Consider the following 19,124-nt stretch of genomic DNA (forward strand, 5'->3'; position numbering starts at 1 on the left):
CAAATATTGAGTCCTAATAAATAAGAGGAAACCCTGGTAGTGTAGCGGTTAAGTGCTACGGCTGCTAACCAAAGGGCCGGCAGTTCAAATCTGCCAGGCGCTCCTTGGAAACTCTATGGGGCAGTTCTACTCTGTCCTATAGGGTTGCTATGAGTCGGAATCGACTCGACAGCCCTGGGTTTGGTTTTTTTCCGGCTTACAAAGACATAGCCCAACCTATCTTTTTTCCTTACTAAAAGAACATACATTCCAGGCAAAGAATTTCAAAACCAGAGCTAGGTAAAAAGAAAATACTGAAAATCATTGTACTACTTTCAGTGTTTTGTTTTTTCTCGTGTCTGGAGGGCAGCGGGTAATAACCCCATTAAAAAAACACAAAGGTTCTTTACTGAAGAATAAAATTGTACGTTTAGGACCTGCTAATCAACGCTGTCAATGCTGATGAAACCCACAATTTGATAAAAATACCATTTACTCTAAGGAGAGCTTTGGGGAAGTAAGACCGTAACTCCCAATCTCACACCATTATCCAGAACCAAACTGGAGTCAAGGCCCAGAAGAGAACAATATACAAAGCAATTGTGGATGGGAAGCCTTTAATGACACAGTAAACAGAGAAAGCAGTAAGTAGTTGCATTATTAGGATGACAACTGAGAGGTGTACCACTCCTGATTTCTCAAGGGAGCAAAACATTTTCTTAGAGCAGGCAGTGGTTTAGTTTCCTTGGCACCAATTTGGAAACGCCACATCGTTGTTCACTGACATGTCAGTGTAATTATGTTTTTATTAGGCCTCAGCTGCCATTACTATAATAAATCTGTATTTTCTAAAGTGGAAAAAACAAGTTACATATTCAAAAGCTGCTTGGATTTACCCCCTCAATTATATATATTTTATATAATAGAAGTAAATTTATAGACACCCTAGAGTAGCAAGCAACTCAAAATAAAGTCAGAGGTAAATCCTGTCTAAAGTTAGAAAACTGTGTTTATATGAAACTGTACCGCAAAATTTATTAGCACTATCAACTAGAACTTTCGTACATATATTTCTTCAAGAAAACCATGCTGGTACACTGCTATTTCAATATACCTAATCTATTTTCAAGGACTACTTCTCAGGTAATCCAGGATGCACTCATATACACTCCCTCCTCATGGTGTGGGAAGAATTTAAGACTTCCATAAAGAAGCCAGGAGAATTTTCATCGTATGTAACTTTTATTTCAATTTCATTAAGCAGTATCTTCTAAGGTTTAGGAAACCCTGTTGGCGTAGTGGTTAAGTGCTACGGCTGCTAAGCAAAGGGTCAGCAGTTCGAATATGCCAGGCGCTCCTTGGAAACTCTATGGGGCAGTTCTACTCTGTCCTATAGGGTCGCTATGAGTTGGGATCGACTTGATGGCAGTGGGTTGTTTGTTGTATTGTTCTAAAGTTTAAAGAGGCTCTGAACAAATAATTCATTGCTGCTTCCATATTATCGAGTCTTCAAGACTGTTTAACATTCAACTACTATTACTCTATTTACTAAGATAGGATGTATTTTAAGCATTATGGTATTAAATAGCAGATGAGAAAAAGAGAGATTTAAGATGCATAAACAGCATCTTTAAGGAAACTTCTCAGATATATTTCTGAAAAATATTAATGCATGATACAAGCCAAATCAGAGATGGAGCAAAGTTGGAAAAGCCTATTATGTACCTAGAATATGAGATATCAATACCCAATACACATTTGTTAAATGAAACTTCAAATCTTGAGGAGCAGACATAGGGCATCTACAAACAAGATGGTTAGGATCCTATTGTCTTGGGGATTCCAGTCCAGAGATTAAATGCCTATTTTCATCTCAAACATTAAATGAAATAATTTATATTTATAAACGTATATACCCTTCTCATCTGTAACTTAGGATCACAGTATAAAGTTGATACATCTGATAAGTAAAACGAAGCCGTGGGATGTACCAAGGAGAATCTCATGTTAAAAAAAAAAAAAAAAGGTACTATTCCCTAAGGGCAACTGAGTTCACTTCAGCCACCGTGCATTATGCAAGGTGCTGTATGGAGACAAGTCTGTTAAAACCAAATAAACCAAACTAGTTGCCATCGAGTCGATTCCAACTCCTAGTGACCCTATAGGACAGAGTAGAACTGCCTTATCAGGTTTCCAAGGCTGTAAATCTTTAGAGAAGCAGACTGCCATCTCTCTCCCACGGAGCGGCTGGTAGGTTCTACCTGCCGATCTTTCTATCTTTCAGTTAACGGCAGTGTGCTTAGCCACTGTGCCACCAGGGCTCCCTCAGTCTGTTAGGAAAGATAAATACTCAAACGCTACGTAGTGTGGTAAATGCAATTAAGCTACAGAAGTAGCTCAAAAGAAAGTACGCTTTCTCAGGGGTGGAGGTTACAGAAGATATTAACAAGATTTCCAAATTAAGTTAGACTCTAAAGCAGGTTGGTAGGTAAATTCAGTGGGACAAGAAAGCATTTGAAGTATCTATAGCATGTGCACATTGTATAGTGTATATGGGAAATAAAGAATTTAGGGATTTGTCAAGAGTAAAGTGCAAGTGAGGAATCAGCAGGAGATGAGGGTAGACGGTCGAGGAGAAATACAATTGCAGAGCCCTGTGTATGCAGTGCTACATGCCCGAACTTCTAGCAGGAAAAAGTTACTTAAGGGTTTTAACCCAGAGAGTGGCATGATAAGATCCTGGGTTTATAAGATCAGTCCATGGAGCAGCAGCAGCACCACCTGGAACCTTGTTAGAAATGCAGTCTCAGGCCCTACCCCAACCTACTAAAAAATCAGAAGCTGCATTTTAATAAAATGTCTGTGTAATTCATATGTAACTGAAGTTTGAGAAGCACTGGCCTAGAAAACAAAATATCTCAAGGAAGACAAAGGAGTCAGCTGTGTCAAATGGGCTGAGAGATGGAATAAGATGAGGAAGCAGAAGAGATAAATTGGAGGTCACTGGTGACCTTGATAAGAGCACTTTCAGTGGAATGGTGGGGAACAAAACGCCTAATGGAAGAGTTTGAAGAAAGAATGAGAGGTGTGAGGATGCAAACAGCAAGCATAAACAACTCTAAGAAGTTTTGTTAAGAAGGGAAGCAAAGCAATGGGGCAGTACTGGAAACAGATGTGGGTCAAGGGAAGGAAGACTTCTTTTTCAAGATAAGCGAGAGTAAGGCAAGTTTCTACGCCAAAGTTCTTCATGCCAACGAAGAAAAAGACAAAAAGGAAAGTGATGGACCATAGCAACCTGGGTGGCGGGGGGGGGGTTGGGGGGGGTGGTGGATAAGTGGGAGATAAAGTCTCATGACTTGGGTTTTCAAGGTGCTGAGGTTTTTCAAGTAGGGAGGAAGAAGAATGCTTTGGAAGCAGCACTGAGAAAAAAAGACAATCCTGTCAAACAACCTTCAGGTCTAAAAGAATGTGAGAATGTGGATAAGAAGTGGGTCGCAGGAGAAGCAGCATCTTTAAATCAAGTTTTAGTTAGAGCGAGAACGTGAAAAGTTCAGAGGAGTAGGGATGAAACAAAGGTGATAATCTGTTCCTTTTTATCTCTCACAGTATCTGGAAAATACAGAGTACTAAATTCTTGTCAGTATGAATTACCAGTTAATGGTCACTTGGCATCAACAGGTTATAATCCTACACGCTACTAGATGAAGCTTTACGTTATTTTGCTCTCTCATTATAACCACCATTGGCAGTGAGTTGGAGAAAAACTAAAAATCATGCTTTAAATTCCAAAAGAAAATGACAAAATCTTATAGGACAATGTTAATGGAAACTTTAAGATCCATTTAGCAATTCAAGCTTTTCTTGAGGAATTTAACCACACGTTAGAGCCTTAAAGCGTGTAATTGTGGCTCCTTCCTCTCACATCTTATACGACCTCTGACACCAATGAGTGCTAAAAAGGCTTTACATTGGATTTCATGTGTCACAACACAATGCCACCTTATCTGTAGGGGTTTCTTCTTTCATATGTTAGTTTCTACTCTCGGATATTAATTTCTTTGGGAAAAATATGTGGTCAGAGTAGGTGTTTAAAAGATTCTGACTGATTTTATCTACAGATGCCTATATGACTCATATAATTCTAAAGGCAGAGACAAACTGTCTATAGTACAAAGTATTATTTGCCACTCAACAAGTTTTTTAAAAGAATAACAATTTAGGTTTTTAAAAATACTTTGAAATTATTTTAACTATTCTTAAGGAGACCTTACGTGAGAAACAATGTTCTTTGTTTAGCAAAAAGAACATGCCTAAACAAACAAAAATAAATCCCACAATTTACCTCGATAGTAGGCCTTTGTTATTGCATCAAATTCCTCTTGACCTGCTGTATCCCATAACATTAGCCTGACATCTTCGTCATTAACTCTGAAACAAGAGAGGAATTTATTTCATACGTAAAGGAAAATGTTTTTAGTAATACAGCTCCGTGTATGTTTTTATTTTTCAAATGTGAAGGTATTAAAACTACATTGTTGGTTTCACCTGGGAAAAAGTCAGAGTATTTTCAAATGTTGAGACTACTGCCAACAGTGAAAGTAAAGGGCAAGAGACAAAGCTATAACTTTACAAATGAGTTTGATTTACCTGTCATGTTTTTTTCTTTGACAACAGTCACAGACAGTGCTGGCTCTAAGACTAGTAGTGTTGGAAAAGGAGAATTCCCTTAGGTCAGGGTTTGCTTTCTTCTCGCTACACCATTCTAATGGGTTCTGGTCCCCTAGTGATAGAATAAGAAGGAGAAGGGAAAGAAGCAGCTTACCTGCTTGGTTGCCCTTTAACTCAAATATTAAAATATTAATTTGGCTTCAGGTAACGAGTACAAAAAATAAGCATCATCAAAATTTAAAATATACTCTATGGAAGGAAGCAAATACGGAAGTATTTTTAAAAACGAGGGTAAAAGGATACAAATTAGAAATTCAACAGTCTTAAAACCAATGAGCACAATTACCTTCGATGCTAATATGTCTGGGCAAGTAGGTCAGATTTATTTAATGTTTATTTCTGTAACATGTTCTAGTTTGTCTTCTACAATCTTAAACATCTTTAAACGTTTGTAGGACTGATGACAAAAATTGCTACTTTGATATATTTTAGAATCCAATTGGGTTTCCTGAAGAAAGATTTCCTTTTCATAGTATTTAATCCTTTTAAAATCTGTGTTCTCAGATTTCTTTAAATTAAGTAAAAACAAATTGTTAACTCTCTAACTTCTATACAGTCTTGCCCCGTTTGAGAGAGAATGGGACGGAAGAAGCATTCTAAACAAAAAGATCCCTTAATGTAAGAGATAAAAACTTCATTCTGAGAGGCAGGTAACTTTCCTTCCAAATGGAATAGGGGATGGAAATCTCACTAGAGTCAAACATTAGTTTGTGTTTAAGAAGTGCTCAAGATTCCACCAACAAATATACAACACATGTAAGATAGGATAAAAAAGGAGAGTTGGGAAGTAGCAAGAAAAATAGAAATGAGAGTGGAAAAAAGACAAAAAAATAAAAATAAAAAAGACAGAAAGAAGGATAAATAGATACATGAGAATGAGCAATTAAAAACCACCAAATGTTTCATGAGTCATTGCCACTAGCTGCCTACCCTTGGACTGTGTGTTGTAATTAGTATTATTCCAGTCAAAACCTTGGACATAATTCACAAATCAAAACTAAAGGGACAAAACGGCCAAGTACATACTGGATTTGTCGCTCCAAAAAATCAACTCCAATGGTTTTCTTGTAGTCTTTTGTAAAAATGCCTTTGCAGTATCGTTGTATCATACTTGATTTTCCAACTGCTCCATTCCCTACAACCACCATCTTGATGGCCACTTCCATATCTTCCTCCAACATTTTTAGAGTTGAAAAGGAGTTTCTGTACCAGCTCTAATTCCAGATGATTAGATCTTCTCTCTCAAATCTGTGGTTTAAAATGAAATTATTTTTTAATGACATGAAAATTATACAAATAAGCTATAATTATTTTATCAAAAAATAATCATATTGCAGGATAAGAATTTATTTCCATAATGGAGGTCCCCTTTACCCCCTTTTAGATGATATTATGTTCTTTGAAAGGAGGGACAAGAACACCATTCATTTTCTAATCCTTACCATTAACAGCGTCTGTGATTCAGGCATCAATAAATGCCTAAATCTGCATACTTCTTCCTTTCATAAAGACGAAGACTATGGACTTTGGAGTTGAGGCCTGATTTAAAGCTGCCAGTTACTAGTTCTGTATTCTTAGTCAAGTTACTGCTTAACCTCTTCAAGCTTCAGTTTCTTGGGGGTTAATATCTACCTCACAGGACTGCTGATCAGTGACACACAGAAAGCACACAGAACAATAAGCATTCAAAAAATAATAGTTTTATACAACATAATAAATCCCCCATAGTGTACCAACCAAATGGGTAACAACTAAAAAAAATCTGAGGAAACTGCTTTTTAATCTTGCCCAGCCCAATGCCGTCGAGTCAATTCCAACTCATTGCGACCCTATAGGACAGAGTAGAACTTACAGGTAATAATTAACGTCCCTAGAAAAGCACCCCAAAGGAAGATTTTGTGTAATAATATATAAATACCTTATATATTTAAACACACGCCTTCTTTAGTTGCAGACTAACTAGTTATACTCGCTCATATGATGAAAAGCGGACACCGTGGTGGCATAGTGCTTAAGAGCTACGGATACTAACCAAAAGGTCGGCAGCTCAAATCTACCAGGCATTCCTTGGAAACCCTATGGGACAGTTCTGCTCTGTTCTAGGGTTGTTGCTATGAGTCAGAATCAACTTGATAGCAATGGGTTTGGTTTCTGGTATAATAAAACGTAAAAGAATGTGTACTATTTGCATTTTTGGCTAAAGAGAATACAAAGTCAATTTCTTCACATTTCTTCTTAAACTTACTAGTTATGATCCATCCCACTTTGCTGTTACACTCCAATGACTTTAACCGAGAATCCACCCACACAACCACCACACCAGATTCTGAAATGTGAAAAGCATTCCTTTCTCTGTCCCTGGTATTTCACAAACTTGCCTTACTATAAGAATCACCTAAGAGCACTTGTTGAAGTACTGGCTGTGGGTCTCCCTAATAGACATAATTAATCAGATATCAGACATGATTAATCACATAGTTTATCGTAAAATCTCCAAGGAAGTGCCTTGGAATCTGGTTTTTGCCCTGAGCTCTCCCTTCAAGAGAGAAAATTCTACAAGAATAGTTGGCTAGCTGCCTCCAGCTGCCATACCTTCAGAATCCACCGTACTGTCCATTCACACCAAGGTCACGCTCTTCAGCTGCAAGCTGAAGGCTGAGCACAGTGAGGGTATGCTAGAGTGAGGCCAATTCTGCCCTATGTGGGCTTCATCTTTGTTCTAGGGCTCCCCTTCAAGCTGGTTGAGATTTTCTCAGAGTTACGCTGTAGACTGAGATTCTTTCCACCCGTTCCTCTGTCCTTTCTTCTTTCCTTTCATGGGTGTCAAACTAGCATTGCGGTTTGAAGGCTCTCCCCCTTATCCTCCACAGGTATTCCCCCCGTCATGGATTGCATTGTGTCCCCCAAAATATCTGTCAACTTGGCTAGGTCATGATTCCCTTGTATGATTGTCTACCATTTTTTCATCTGATGTGATTTCCCTGTGTGTTGTAAATCCTATCACTATGATGCAATAAGATGGATTAGCAGCAGTTGTATCAATGAGATCTACAAGATTAGATAGTATCTTAAACTAATCTCTTTTGAGATATAAAAGAGAGAAGTGAGCAGAGAGACATGGGGATCTCATACCACCAAGGAAGCAGTGCTGGGAGCAGAGTACATCTTTTGGACCTGAGGTTCCTGTGTTGAGATGCTCCCAGACCAAGGGAAGACTGATGCATCACAAGGACCTTCCTCTAGAGCCAACAGAAAGAAAAAGCCTTTCCTGGAGCCACTGCCCCGAATTCAGGCTTCTAGCCTATTGTACTGTGAGAGAATAAACTTTTCTGTTAAAGCCATCCACTTGTTGTAGCAGCACTAGATGACGATAACACCCCCCAATAAATTCCTTGCACTTCTAATTCCGTCTTGGCTTCTTCTTCCTGGAGGATCCAAACGAACACCTCCCTCCCTAAGTGATTCTTATAATCAGGTAATTTTTTGAAACATTAATCCTAGTCTAATGGTTCTCAATCTTGGCTACGTATTAGAATCATTTGGAAAGCTTAAAATGTATTGATGCCTGGCTGGATTCCATCTTCCAAGTATAGAATTTAAATGATCTAGAAGTCTCTGAGTGGCACGAATGGTAAACACTGGGCTACTAACTGAAAGGTTTTCAGAGGTACCCTGGAAGCAAGGCCTGGCAATCAACTTCCAAAAGGTCATGACCTTGAAAACCCTATGGAGCACAGTTCTACTTTGCACGTAGGGGGTCACCATGGATCAGAACTGACTCAACGGCAACTAACAACAACAACAAGAGTAAAACTACCCTACATAAATGTCTGGTCTTCAGGACATTTAGTGTCAAATCTAAAATTCTTACTATGATCTAGCTGCTGTTCATCCAACTTTATCTCACACCAATTTTCCTCTCCCTCAAAAACATAAGCCTCTGTTCAGTCCTGACCACCAGCTTCTTTCCCTCTCTACCTTCCTAAACAATTCGTCACTCCAGATGATTGAGAAGTTAAAAAGAACAACAAAAAACTTAATGCATTTTGCCCTTTACATATACTGGACATTATATATGAAATAAACATGAATCTCTCAAAGTAGAGAAAAGGTGGCAGAGTGGCTAGAGACCACAGGAGCTGAAGAACAACACAGTCGTGAGTTCTTTGGGTTTTCTTTTGACCTCATATATCCCAGATTGAATACTGGAGGAGTTGGCAAGCAGGAGATACCAAGGAGCACAGATAAGACAAAAAAAGAAAAGGCCTCAACAAAAGCCAACTCGCTTTAGCCAAAGGACAAGGACAGAGGCAGCCTAGCAAAACAGAAAACTAACAGGCAATAATTGCTCTACTCCCGCCAAACACCACAGAAAAGACTATGGTCTCACCCCCACCCACTACACCAGCAAAAACGGAGTAGGAAGCTTACACTCTCACCTTTGTGGGGATATGATGACTTGTGCCCCACTCCCCTAATGGAGCAGTGTCAAAGAAGGCAAACTTGGGAGTTGGGAATTGCATCCCCACTGGGAAGTAACAAAGGTAACCCTCACTCTGTGATTTTCATGTGGGGGACCAGGGCTTCCACTATACCAAGCAATAATGAGTTACCCACCTCTCTCCTTGCTAGGGTGGTGTCAGAGAGGCCTATTAGAGATTCAGGACTTTCACAACCATTCAGTGGTAATGAGACCACCCTTCCCACACCCTGCGGTGTCAGTGGAGACCACAAGAGGAGGAGTAACAAGGTGCCCCTCACCCTCCCAGCCAGGGTGGTATCAGTGGGAGCTCCTCCTCCAGCAGAGGAGCCAGAACTCCTACCCCTTCCAGCATTCATGACGAGCCACTCCCACTCTCAGTTTCAGTGGAAGCCTGGAATTTTTCCCTGCCTGACAGTAAGAGGTAGTACTCCCCCTCCCCTCCTGGAGCACTGTCAGAGGAAGTCAGCTAAAGAAAAAGTTTAAGCAAGATCCAGAGAACTGTAACATTAACCCCCAACATGTTCAGGTTCCCACTGAAAATCATGAGACATACCCAGAACCAGGAAAATCTTAATTTGAATGCAAAAGACAATTAATAGACACGAACAACAAGAAGACAGAGATGTCAGAATTACCGAACAGGGATTTTAAAGCAGCCATTATAAAAATGATTTCACTGAGCAATAATGAACACTCTTGAAACAAACGAAAAAATAGAAAGCCTCAGCAAAAAAACAGAATATATGAAGACATTTTAGAACTGAAATTTACAATAACAACAACAACAAAAAAATCAGTGGATGGTCTCAACAGCAGAATAGTAGGGACAATGGGAAGAATCAGTGAACTTGAAGACAGAACAACAGAAATTACCCAATCTGAACAACAGAGAGAAAACAGACTGGGGGGGGGGGCGAGGGTGTAAGGACACGGGTTCAGGAACCTGTGGAACTAAAAAAAGTGCTAACATTTGTGTCACTGGAGTTCCAGAAGGAGAGGAAAAGGAAGGCAGGGCTGAAAAAGTAATTGAAGAAATAATGGCTGAAAATTCCCTAGATTTGGTGAACAAACTGTGATGGTTAAGATTGTGTGTCAACTTGGCTGGGCCATGATTCTCAGTGCTTGGGCAGTTGTATAATGGTGTGATCACTTCCTGTTGAGATTTGATATGTGATCACCCCCATCATGGGACCTGCTGTGAGTAGCCAATCAGTTGAAAGGATTTTCCTTAGGTGTGTGCCCTGCAATGAATATAAGCAGATGTCCTGGCAAGGCTCGGGGACTTCTGGATCCTGCTGCTGGCTCCTGTTCGTCTGGCTTGAGCTAGCAGCTTACCTGCAGTCTTGCCTGCCAATCTTGGGATGTATCGATCTTCACAGCCTGTGAGCAAGAGCCTTGCTCTCTGACCTGCCAATCTTGGCTGCACTTGCCCCTGTGGCCATGTGAATCAGGAGAAGTCTGTATCCTGACCCATGACTTGGGATGTTCCAGCCTCTACACCCCATGACCCACTTCCTTGATATAAATAAATCTCTCTCTCTATATATATATTTATATGCTACACTGGTTTTGCTTCTCCAGAGAACCCAGCCTAAGACACACACACACACACAAAGAATCTACAGATTCAAGAAGCTGAGCAAACTCCAAACAGGATAAACATAACAAAATCCATGTCAAGACACATCACAGTCAAACTTTTGAAAACTAAAGACAAAAAAATCTTGAAAGCAGCTAGAGAAAAAGAACACATTATCTACAAGGGGAAAAAATAATACAAGCAACAGTGAATTCTTATCAGAAACCATGGAGGCCAAAAGGAAGTGGTACATTATTTTTTTAATGTTAAAAGAACTGGCAACCCAGAATTATATGTGTAATGAAAATATTTTTGATGATTGAAGGGGAAAATCAAGATAATCTCAGATGGTGGAAAATAAGAATTCGACACTAACATGCTTATGCTAATATAAAAACTAAAGAACTCTAAACAGAAAGGATATGATTAAAGAAACAAAAACAAAAAAAACCTGGAATATCAGGGTGGAAAAAAGAATATGGTAAGAACAAAAATATGGGTAAATAAACTTTTCTTCTCTCAAGTGTTCTAAATTAGGTTTGACAGTTGAAGCAAAAATCATAACACTGCCTAATGTGGTTTTTGACATATGTATACATAAAATATTTAAGATAGTTAATTATAAATGGGGGAAGGTAAAGGGATATACAGGGAGATAAGGTTTCCATATTTCACTTGAACTGGTAAAACGTCAACACCAGTAGACTGTGAGACTGTGATAAGACACACGTATACATAGTTTAATACCTAAAGCAGCCACTAAAATAGTTACAGAAAGAGGTATCATCAAAAACACTATTTTAAACAAACAAACGTGTGCCCTCCAGTCGATTCAGACTCACAGTGATCCTACAGGACAGAGTAGAACTGCCCCATATGGTTTCCAAGGAGTGGCTAGTGGATTTGAACTACCGAGGTTTTGGTAAGCAGCTGTAGTTCCTAACCACGGTGCCACCAGGGCTCCAAAAAACACTATAAAGCCCCTCTGCCATCAAGTCAATTCCGACTCATGGCGACCCTACAGGACAGAGTAGAACCGCCCCATAGAGTTTCCAAGGAGCACCTGGCGGATCTGAACTGTTGACCTCTTGGTTAGCAGCCATAGCACTTAACCGCTACGCCGCCAGGGTTTCCAAAAAAACCCACTATAGATAAATCAAAATAAAATTCTAAAAAATGTTCAGTAAACCACAGGAAGGCAGGAAAACAAAAACAGAGAAATGAAAAACAAAGAAATCAAACAGAAAACAAAACTAAAGGCAGGCTTAAGTCTTAATGTATTAATAATTCCATTAAATTTAAATTGTTTAAATCACCAATTAAGAGATTGGCTGCCTGTATTAAAAAAAAGAAAAGAAAACGACCCAACTATATGCTGTCTACAGGAAACTCAAATTAGGATAATATGTGTTCACTGAAAGTAAAATAGCGGAAAAAGATACACCACACAAACATTAAAAGAAAGCAGGAGTGTCTATATTTTTATCAGATAGAGAAGGCATCACAGCAAAGAAAATTACCAGAGACAGGAAAAAAAAAAAAGCTCACTGCCATTGAGTTGATTCTAATTCATAGTGACCCCAAAGGACAGAGTAGAACTGCCCCACAGTGTTACCAAGGAGCGGCTGGTGAATTAGAACTGCCAAACTTTTGTTTAGCAGCCATAGCTTGCCGTAGCTCTTAAGCACTGTGCCACCAGCGACAGAGAAGGACATTACAAGTGTAGTCCATCAAGAAGATTTAGCAATTCTAAATATGTAGGCACCAAATAACTGAGTTGCAAAATATGCGAAACAAAAATTGACGACCTGAAAAGAGAAATGCCTAAATCCACAGTTGCGTTTGGAGACTTCCCACACCCCTCTCTCAGCAATTGATGGAACTAGGCAGAAAATAAGCAAGGTTACAGAAGAAGTCAACAAAGCCATCAACTAATAGAATCTAATAGACATTTCTAGAACAGCCCATACAACAAAGCAGAGTACACATTGTTTTCAAGAACTTACTGAACATATACCAAGACAGGCCATATGTTGGGCATAAACAAGCCTCAACAAATTTAAAATAACTGTAATCAAACAGAGTTTGTTCTCTAACCATAATGGAATCAAACTAGAAATCAGGAACAGAAGATTAACGGGAAAATCTATAAACATTGGGAAACTAAAAACACACTTCAAAACAATCCACGGGTCAAAAAAGAAGACTCGAGGGAAATCAAAACATAATAACACTTAATGTAAGTAAAAATGCAACATGTCAAAATCTGTGGGACACAGCTAAAGCAGTGTTGAGAGGGAAAAATTCAAGTACTAAATGTTTATCTTAGAAGAGTGGAAAAGTCTCAAATCAATAATTTAAACTTCCACCTCAAGAAACTAGCAAAAGAAGAGTAAAATAAACACAAAGTAAGCAAAAGGAAGGAAGTAATAAAGAGCAGAAATCAATGAAATTAAAAAAAAATTGAGATAATCGATGAAAAAATCAACACTTTTATTGAAAAGATCGATAAAACTGACAAACTGGAAAAAAAAAAAAAAGAGAGATGACACTACCAATATCAGAAACAAAATAGGGGATATAACTACAAAATTTGCCGACATCAAAATAATAACACAACAAACAACTCTACACACATAAATTTCACAACGCAGATAAAATGGACCAATTCCTTGAAAAAGCACAAATTACAACAAAAGCAAAAACATAAAAAACCCATCGCCATCAAGTTGACTGCAGCTCCAAGTGACCCTACAGGACAGAGCAGGACTGCTCCAGAGGGTTTCCAAGGCTGTAATCTTTTTTTTTTTTTTTTAATCTTTAGGGAGGCAGACTTCCACATGTTTCTCCCTCAGAGTCGCTGCTCGGTTGGAACCGCCAACGTTTACTGAGCACTTAACCACCGCACCATTGAGGTGCCTTACAAATTACTAAAACTCACCCAATACGAAATAGATAATTGGAAAAGTCCTATAACTATTAAAGAAAGTGAATTTGTAACTTAAAACTCAAAAAAGAAATCTCCAGCCCAGATGGTTTCATCAGAGAATTCTACCAAATGTTTAAAGAAGATTAACACCAATGTTACACAATCTCTTCAGGAAAATAGCAGAGGAGTAAACATTTCCCAACTCATTTTATGAAACCAGCATTACCTTGACACCAAAATCACACAAAAACAGTGCAAAAAAAGAAAACGATAGACAAAAATCCTTCAAGAACATAATGTAAAAAATCCTCAACAAAGTATTAGTAAATCAAATCCAGCAATATACAAGAATAATACACCATGACCAAGTGTGGTTGGTCCTGGGAATGCAAGGATGGTTCAGTATCTGAAAATCAATTAATGCAATCCACCATATTTACAGTCTAAAGCAGAAAAACCACATCATCATACCAACTGATGCAGAGCGAGTATTTGACAAAATTCAACATCCATTTGTGAGAAAAACTCTTAGCAAACTAGGGATAGAAGGAAACTTCTTAGGCCTAATAAAGGGCTTTGCCACCTTAGACTGGGAACAAAATAAGGATGCCTAACCTCACCACTCTTATTCAACAGCATAAATGAAGTACTAGCCAGTGCAATAAAGCAACTAAAATAAATAATGAGCTTATAAAAAAAAAGGGATTATCTCTATTCACATAGGACAGAAAATCCCAAGAAATCTACCAAAAAAAAAACCCAGAACTAAGTGAGTTTAGCAAGGTCACGGGACCCAAGGTCAAGATACAACATTCAATGATGTTTCCATATACAAACGATGTACAATTTGACACAGAAAAATTTTTAAATGATATTTACAATAGCTAAAAAAGCAAATACGTCTAAGTATAAATCTAACAAAACATGTGCAGGATTTGTATGCTAAAAATGGCAAAACTCTAATAAAAGAAATTAGACAAGACCTAAATAAATACTCATGGATTGGAAGACTAATGAATTAATAAAAACAGTAGAATATCCATTCCCCACAAACTGATTTATGTTAGGTTTAATGTAATTCCAATCAAAATACCAGCAGGGCTTTTGTTTTTTTAGTCAGAGACAAACTGATTCTAAATTTTGCATGGAAAGGTGAAAGAACTATAATAGCTAAAACAATCTTGAAAAAGAGTAAAATCGGAGGAAAACACACTACCTGAGTTAATACTTATATTGTTAGCTGCCACTGAGTTGATTCTGATTCATGGCAACAAGCTATAGGAACCAACTGAATGGACCAATGGCCCAAAAACAGACCCACAAAAATATGCCTATTAGTTTTTTACAAAGGTGCAAATGCAATTCAATGGAAAAAAGACAGTCTTTTCAACAAATGGAGCAGAACAACTGGACAGCCACAAGCAAAAGTGTAGACCTTGATCTAAACCTTACACCTTGTACAAATAACTCAAAATGAATCATAGATCTAAATGTAAAATTGTAACTATTAGAAGAAAACTTCCAAGAGAAAATCTTCTTGACTTGAGGCTAGGCAAAGAGTTCTTAGACATGGTATCAAAAACATGATCCATAAAAGGAAAAACTGATAAATTGGACTTCATCAAAATTAAAAATATTTATTCCATGAAAGAAAGGCACTGTTAAGAGAATGAAAGGCAACCTGCAAACTGGGAGAAAATATCTACAAAACATACAAAAGACTCATATCCAGAATATATTAAAAAAGAAAAAAAGGAGCCCTCAAAATTCAACATAAGAAAACAACCAACTCAAAAAATGAGGAAAAGATGTGAACAGACACACCACCAGAGTACATATGGATGGCGAAAAAGCACATGAAAAGATGTTCAACAGCATTAGCCATTAGCTAAAACCACAGTCTAGGAACCTTATGGGGCAGTTCTACCCTGTCATATAGACTCTCTTTGAGAATCAATTCGATGGCACACAACAACAACAAAGGCACACTAAAACCACAATGAAATACCACTACACACCTACTACTGTGTGTCGTCGAGTTGATTCCGACTCACAGACACTCTATATGACAGAGTAGAACTGTCCTAGGCTGTAATCTTTACAGGTGCAGATGGCCAGGTCTTTCCTTCCGCAGAGCAGCTGGTGGGTTCAAAGCGCTGATCTTGTGGTTAACAGCCTAGAGCTTAACAACTGCATCACCAGGGTTCCTTACACACCTATTAGAATGGCTAAATTAAAAAATACTGACAACATCTAGTGCTGGAGAGGATGCAGAGTAACTGGTACTCTTGCACACTGTTGGCAGGAATGCAAAATTTTACAGCCCCTTTGGAAAATAAGCTCAGCAGTTTCTTGTAAACATACACTTACCATAGAACCCTGCAACCCCACTCCTAGTAACACCCCAGAAAAATGAACACTTGCGTTCACACAAAAATCTATATGTGACTGTTAATAGCTGCTCTAAGGCCCTTCAGGAAACCCTGGTGGCGTAGCGGTTAAGTGCTGCGGCTGCTAACCAAAGGGTCGGCAGTTCAAATCTGCCAGGCGCTCCTTGGAAACTCTATAGGGCAGTTCTACCCTGTCCTATAAGGTCGCTATGAGTCGGAATCGACTCAACAGCACTAGGTTTGGCACTGGGTTTTGAGGCCCTTCAGGAACGCTGGTGGTCCAGTGGTTAAGAGCTTGGCTGCTAACCAAAAGGCTGGCAGTTTGAATCCACCAGCCGCTCCTTGGAAACCCTATGGGGCAGTTCTACTCCATCCTACAGGGTCACTATGAGTTGGAATCAACTTGACGGCAACAGGTTTTTTTTTTTAAGGTCCTTCAATGTCAAACAGGAAATGTTGGTGGCATAGTGGTTAAGAGCTATGGGTGCTAACCAAATGCTGGCAGTTTGAATCCACCAGGCGCTCCTCAGAAACTATGGGGCAGTTCTACTCTGTCCTATAGGGTCACTATGAATTGGAATCAACTCGACAGCAATGGGTTTGGTTTTGGTTTAATGTCAAACAACTCAAATGTCATCCAATTGGGGGATGTATAAACAAACTGTGCATCCAATGGGAATACTAAAAATAAAACAGTGATACATACAACTTAGAGGAATCTCAAAGGCATTGAGCTGATTGAAAAAAAAGCCAGTCTCAAATGGTTACAAACTGTATGATTCCACTTATATGATTCCCAAAAATACCAGTTTACCAGGAGTTAGGGGTGAGCGGAGGGTATGACTATAAAGGGATATCGTGAAGGAGTTTTTTTGGGGTGACGAAACTGTTCTATACACTGACTGTAGTGGTAGTTACATTAATCTAAAATTCATAGAACTGCACAACTCCTCATGATTTAAAAAATAAAAAATTGAAATAAGAAATCATGGAATCAGGTTTTAACACAGTCTTGAGATTCTTAGCCACCACTTTAACAGACTTAAAGTACTATGTCCCTAAGTAGCTAGGATGAGTTAACTGAGCCGTCAAAAAGGTAGTTTTTCATAATAGCCTGTCCTTAAGTACCAAACCCGTTGCTGTCCAGTCGATTCCGACTCATAGCAACTCTAAAGGACAGAGTAGAACTGTACAGATATATTTATAAAAATGCTCAAAATTTTCTTAGATTTAATGAAGTTACCTTGCAGATAGATGTCAAACCAAAAACCAAACCCACTGCCGTTGACTCTATTCTGACTCATAGCAATCCCACTGGATTTCCAAGGCTGTAAATCTCTACGAATCTTTCTCCTGTGGAGCCGCTGGTGGTTTCGAACCTCCAACCTGTCTGGTTAGCAGTCCAGCGTTTTAACCATTGCACCACCATGGCTCCAAGCAGATATTAGGAATTACATAAAACCGAGAGAAGTTAACGGCCCTTTTCAGAGCCTAGTGCCACTTCACTGGGTCCTGAGAGTGAAATTACTACACTCTCACACACCCTCAACTCTATGGGGCAGTTCTACCCCGTCCTATAGGGTCACACACCCTCAGGAGCTGCAGATGGCTTCTTCAATCTCCGAGTAAAGTAATTCTGCGGCAGCCAGTGTCAATGAAATAGTGCAGCCTGGCTCGTTCATATTCTAGCAGTTTGTGAGCAAGAAACTAGGCAAGGGTGGGGCCCCGGGTAAAGAAGCGGACCAAGCGGGGAGAAAACCAGTTGCGGTCAGGTGGCTTCCAACTCAGAGCCATCCCAGAGGACAAAGCAGTAGGGTTTCCAAGGAGCGGCTGGTGGATTCGAACCGCCAACCTTTTGGTCAGCGGCCAAGCTCTTAACCTCTGTGCCACCAGGGGGAGAAGCCAGGTTGGAGCTAGGGATTCTCTTCCCCATTACACCTATCACAGGCACTTCACGCCCCTTGCTGGTGTCCTTCCCAGCCTAGGTTACCCCTTCTCCATACGGGGTGGGGGAGGGCGAGAAGATCGGCTCTCGGCCAGGCTAGGGGCGGCAGCGCCTCGCCTCCCACCCCGCCCCCCATCCCAGCTCTTCCCCGCTCACGAGGCAATTCAAGGGACCGACACCTAGCAAGACGGAACCGCGAAGAGAAGGCAGGGAGTCCCGGGCCAAGCTGCCGCCCACCGCCTCCACCGGGACTCGGGCACCGCGCTCAGAGGCGGGGAAGCAGGCGCTCGGGGGCCTGGGCCTGGGGATGGGAGCCGCACCCCCCCACCTCCATGCCCCACAGGGAGGCACATCCCGGGACCCCGGGGCTAAGCGGATCCTTCCCCAGAAACGCCAGAGGAACCCTCAGCCCTGGGAGAAGGGCGAGTGGATGCAACGCCGCTGCCCCGGAGCGCGAGCCGCTACTCACCGTTCCCCGCCAGCTGCGGACCCGCCGCCCGGCGCGACCGGCTCCTCCTGGTCGCGGCGCAACCACTGCCGCCGCCACCTCCTCCCAGCGCGCCAGTCCCCCCGGCGGGGCCGTGCGGCTGGCTTGTGCCCTCTCTTGCTCTTTTAAGAACGATTATGGTTTTTTTTAAACAAACTTTATTGGTAGCTAGGGCTAGGAACGGGCGACTTACCAGCAGCTCCGCCGGGGGTGGCGGGACGCGGGAGACTCAACTCCCCGCATCTGTGGACCCGAAGCGCTGCGGAGCATGCGCCGGGCTTCCTCTGCGCAAGCTCTGCTCCAGCTCGGTGCCCCGCCCCGCTCCACCCCGCCCCTGTTCTGGCTTGTAGAGTAGAGGGCGGCTGTCGGGTTTTCCCGGCCCCTCTAAGGAACCCGGTGCCCAAAAGAGAGACTACAGTCGAACAGGAGATCCAAGGTCATGGATTCTAGAAAAGAGAAATCGACGGAAGAAGGCCCGCGTTAAGTTTCGTCCACCCAGTGATCAGAATTCTAGAATCCTCAAAGGACTTGCCCCGCCTTGTATACACACATTTTTTTCTCAGCACGACATCCAAGGGGCAGAGTGAGCAAAAATGTCGAGCAA

General features: G+C 40.6%; 1 protein-coding gene across 3 annotated transcripts in view; it reads right to left on the minus strand.

Moving 5' to 3' along the window:
* RAB23 (RAB23, member RAS oncogene family) overlaps positions 1-18,782 on the minus strand; it is a 31,153-nt gene extending 12,371 nt beyond the window's left edge. For 2 of the 3 annotated variants that reach the window (XM_003404413.4, XM_023544643.2), the window contains exons 1-3: positions 18,503-18,706; positions 5,734-5,955; positions 4,322-4,407 (exon numbers count right to left, since the gene is read on the minus strand). In XM_003404413.4, the coding sequence (XP_003404461.2) occupies positions 4,322-4,407; positions 5,734-5,888 (241 nt within the window). In that variant the 5' untranslated portion in view covers positions 5,889-5,955; positions 18,503-18,706. The other variant, XM_010586891.3, reaches the window with a different exon arrangement.
* Between the last annotated feature and the right edge of the window lie 342 nt (positions 18,783-19,124).

This window comes from Loxodonta africana, chromosome 1, assembly GCF_030014295.1.
Source record: "Loxodonta africana isolate mLoxAfr1 chromosome 1, mLoxAfr1.hap2, whole genome shotgun sequence".
Lineage (NCBI taxonomy): Eukaryota > Metazoa > Chordata > Mammalia > Proboscidea > Elephantidae > Loxodonta > Loxodonta africana.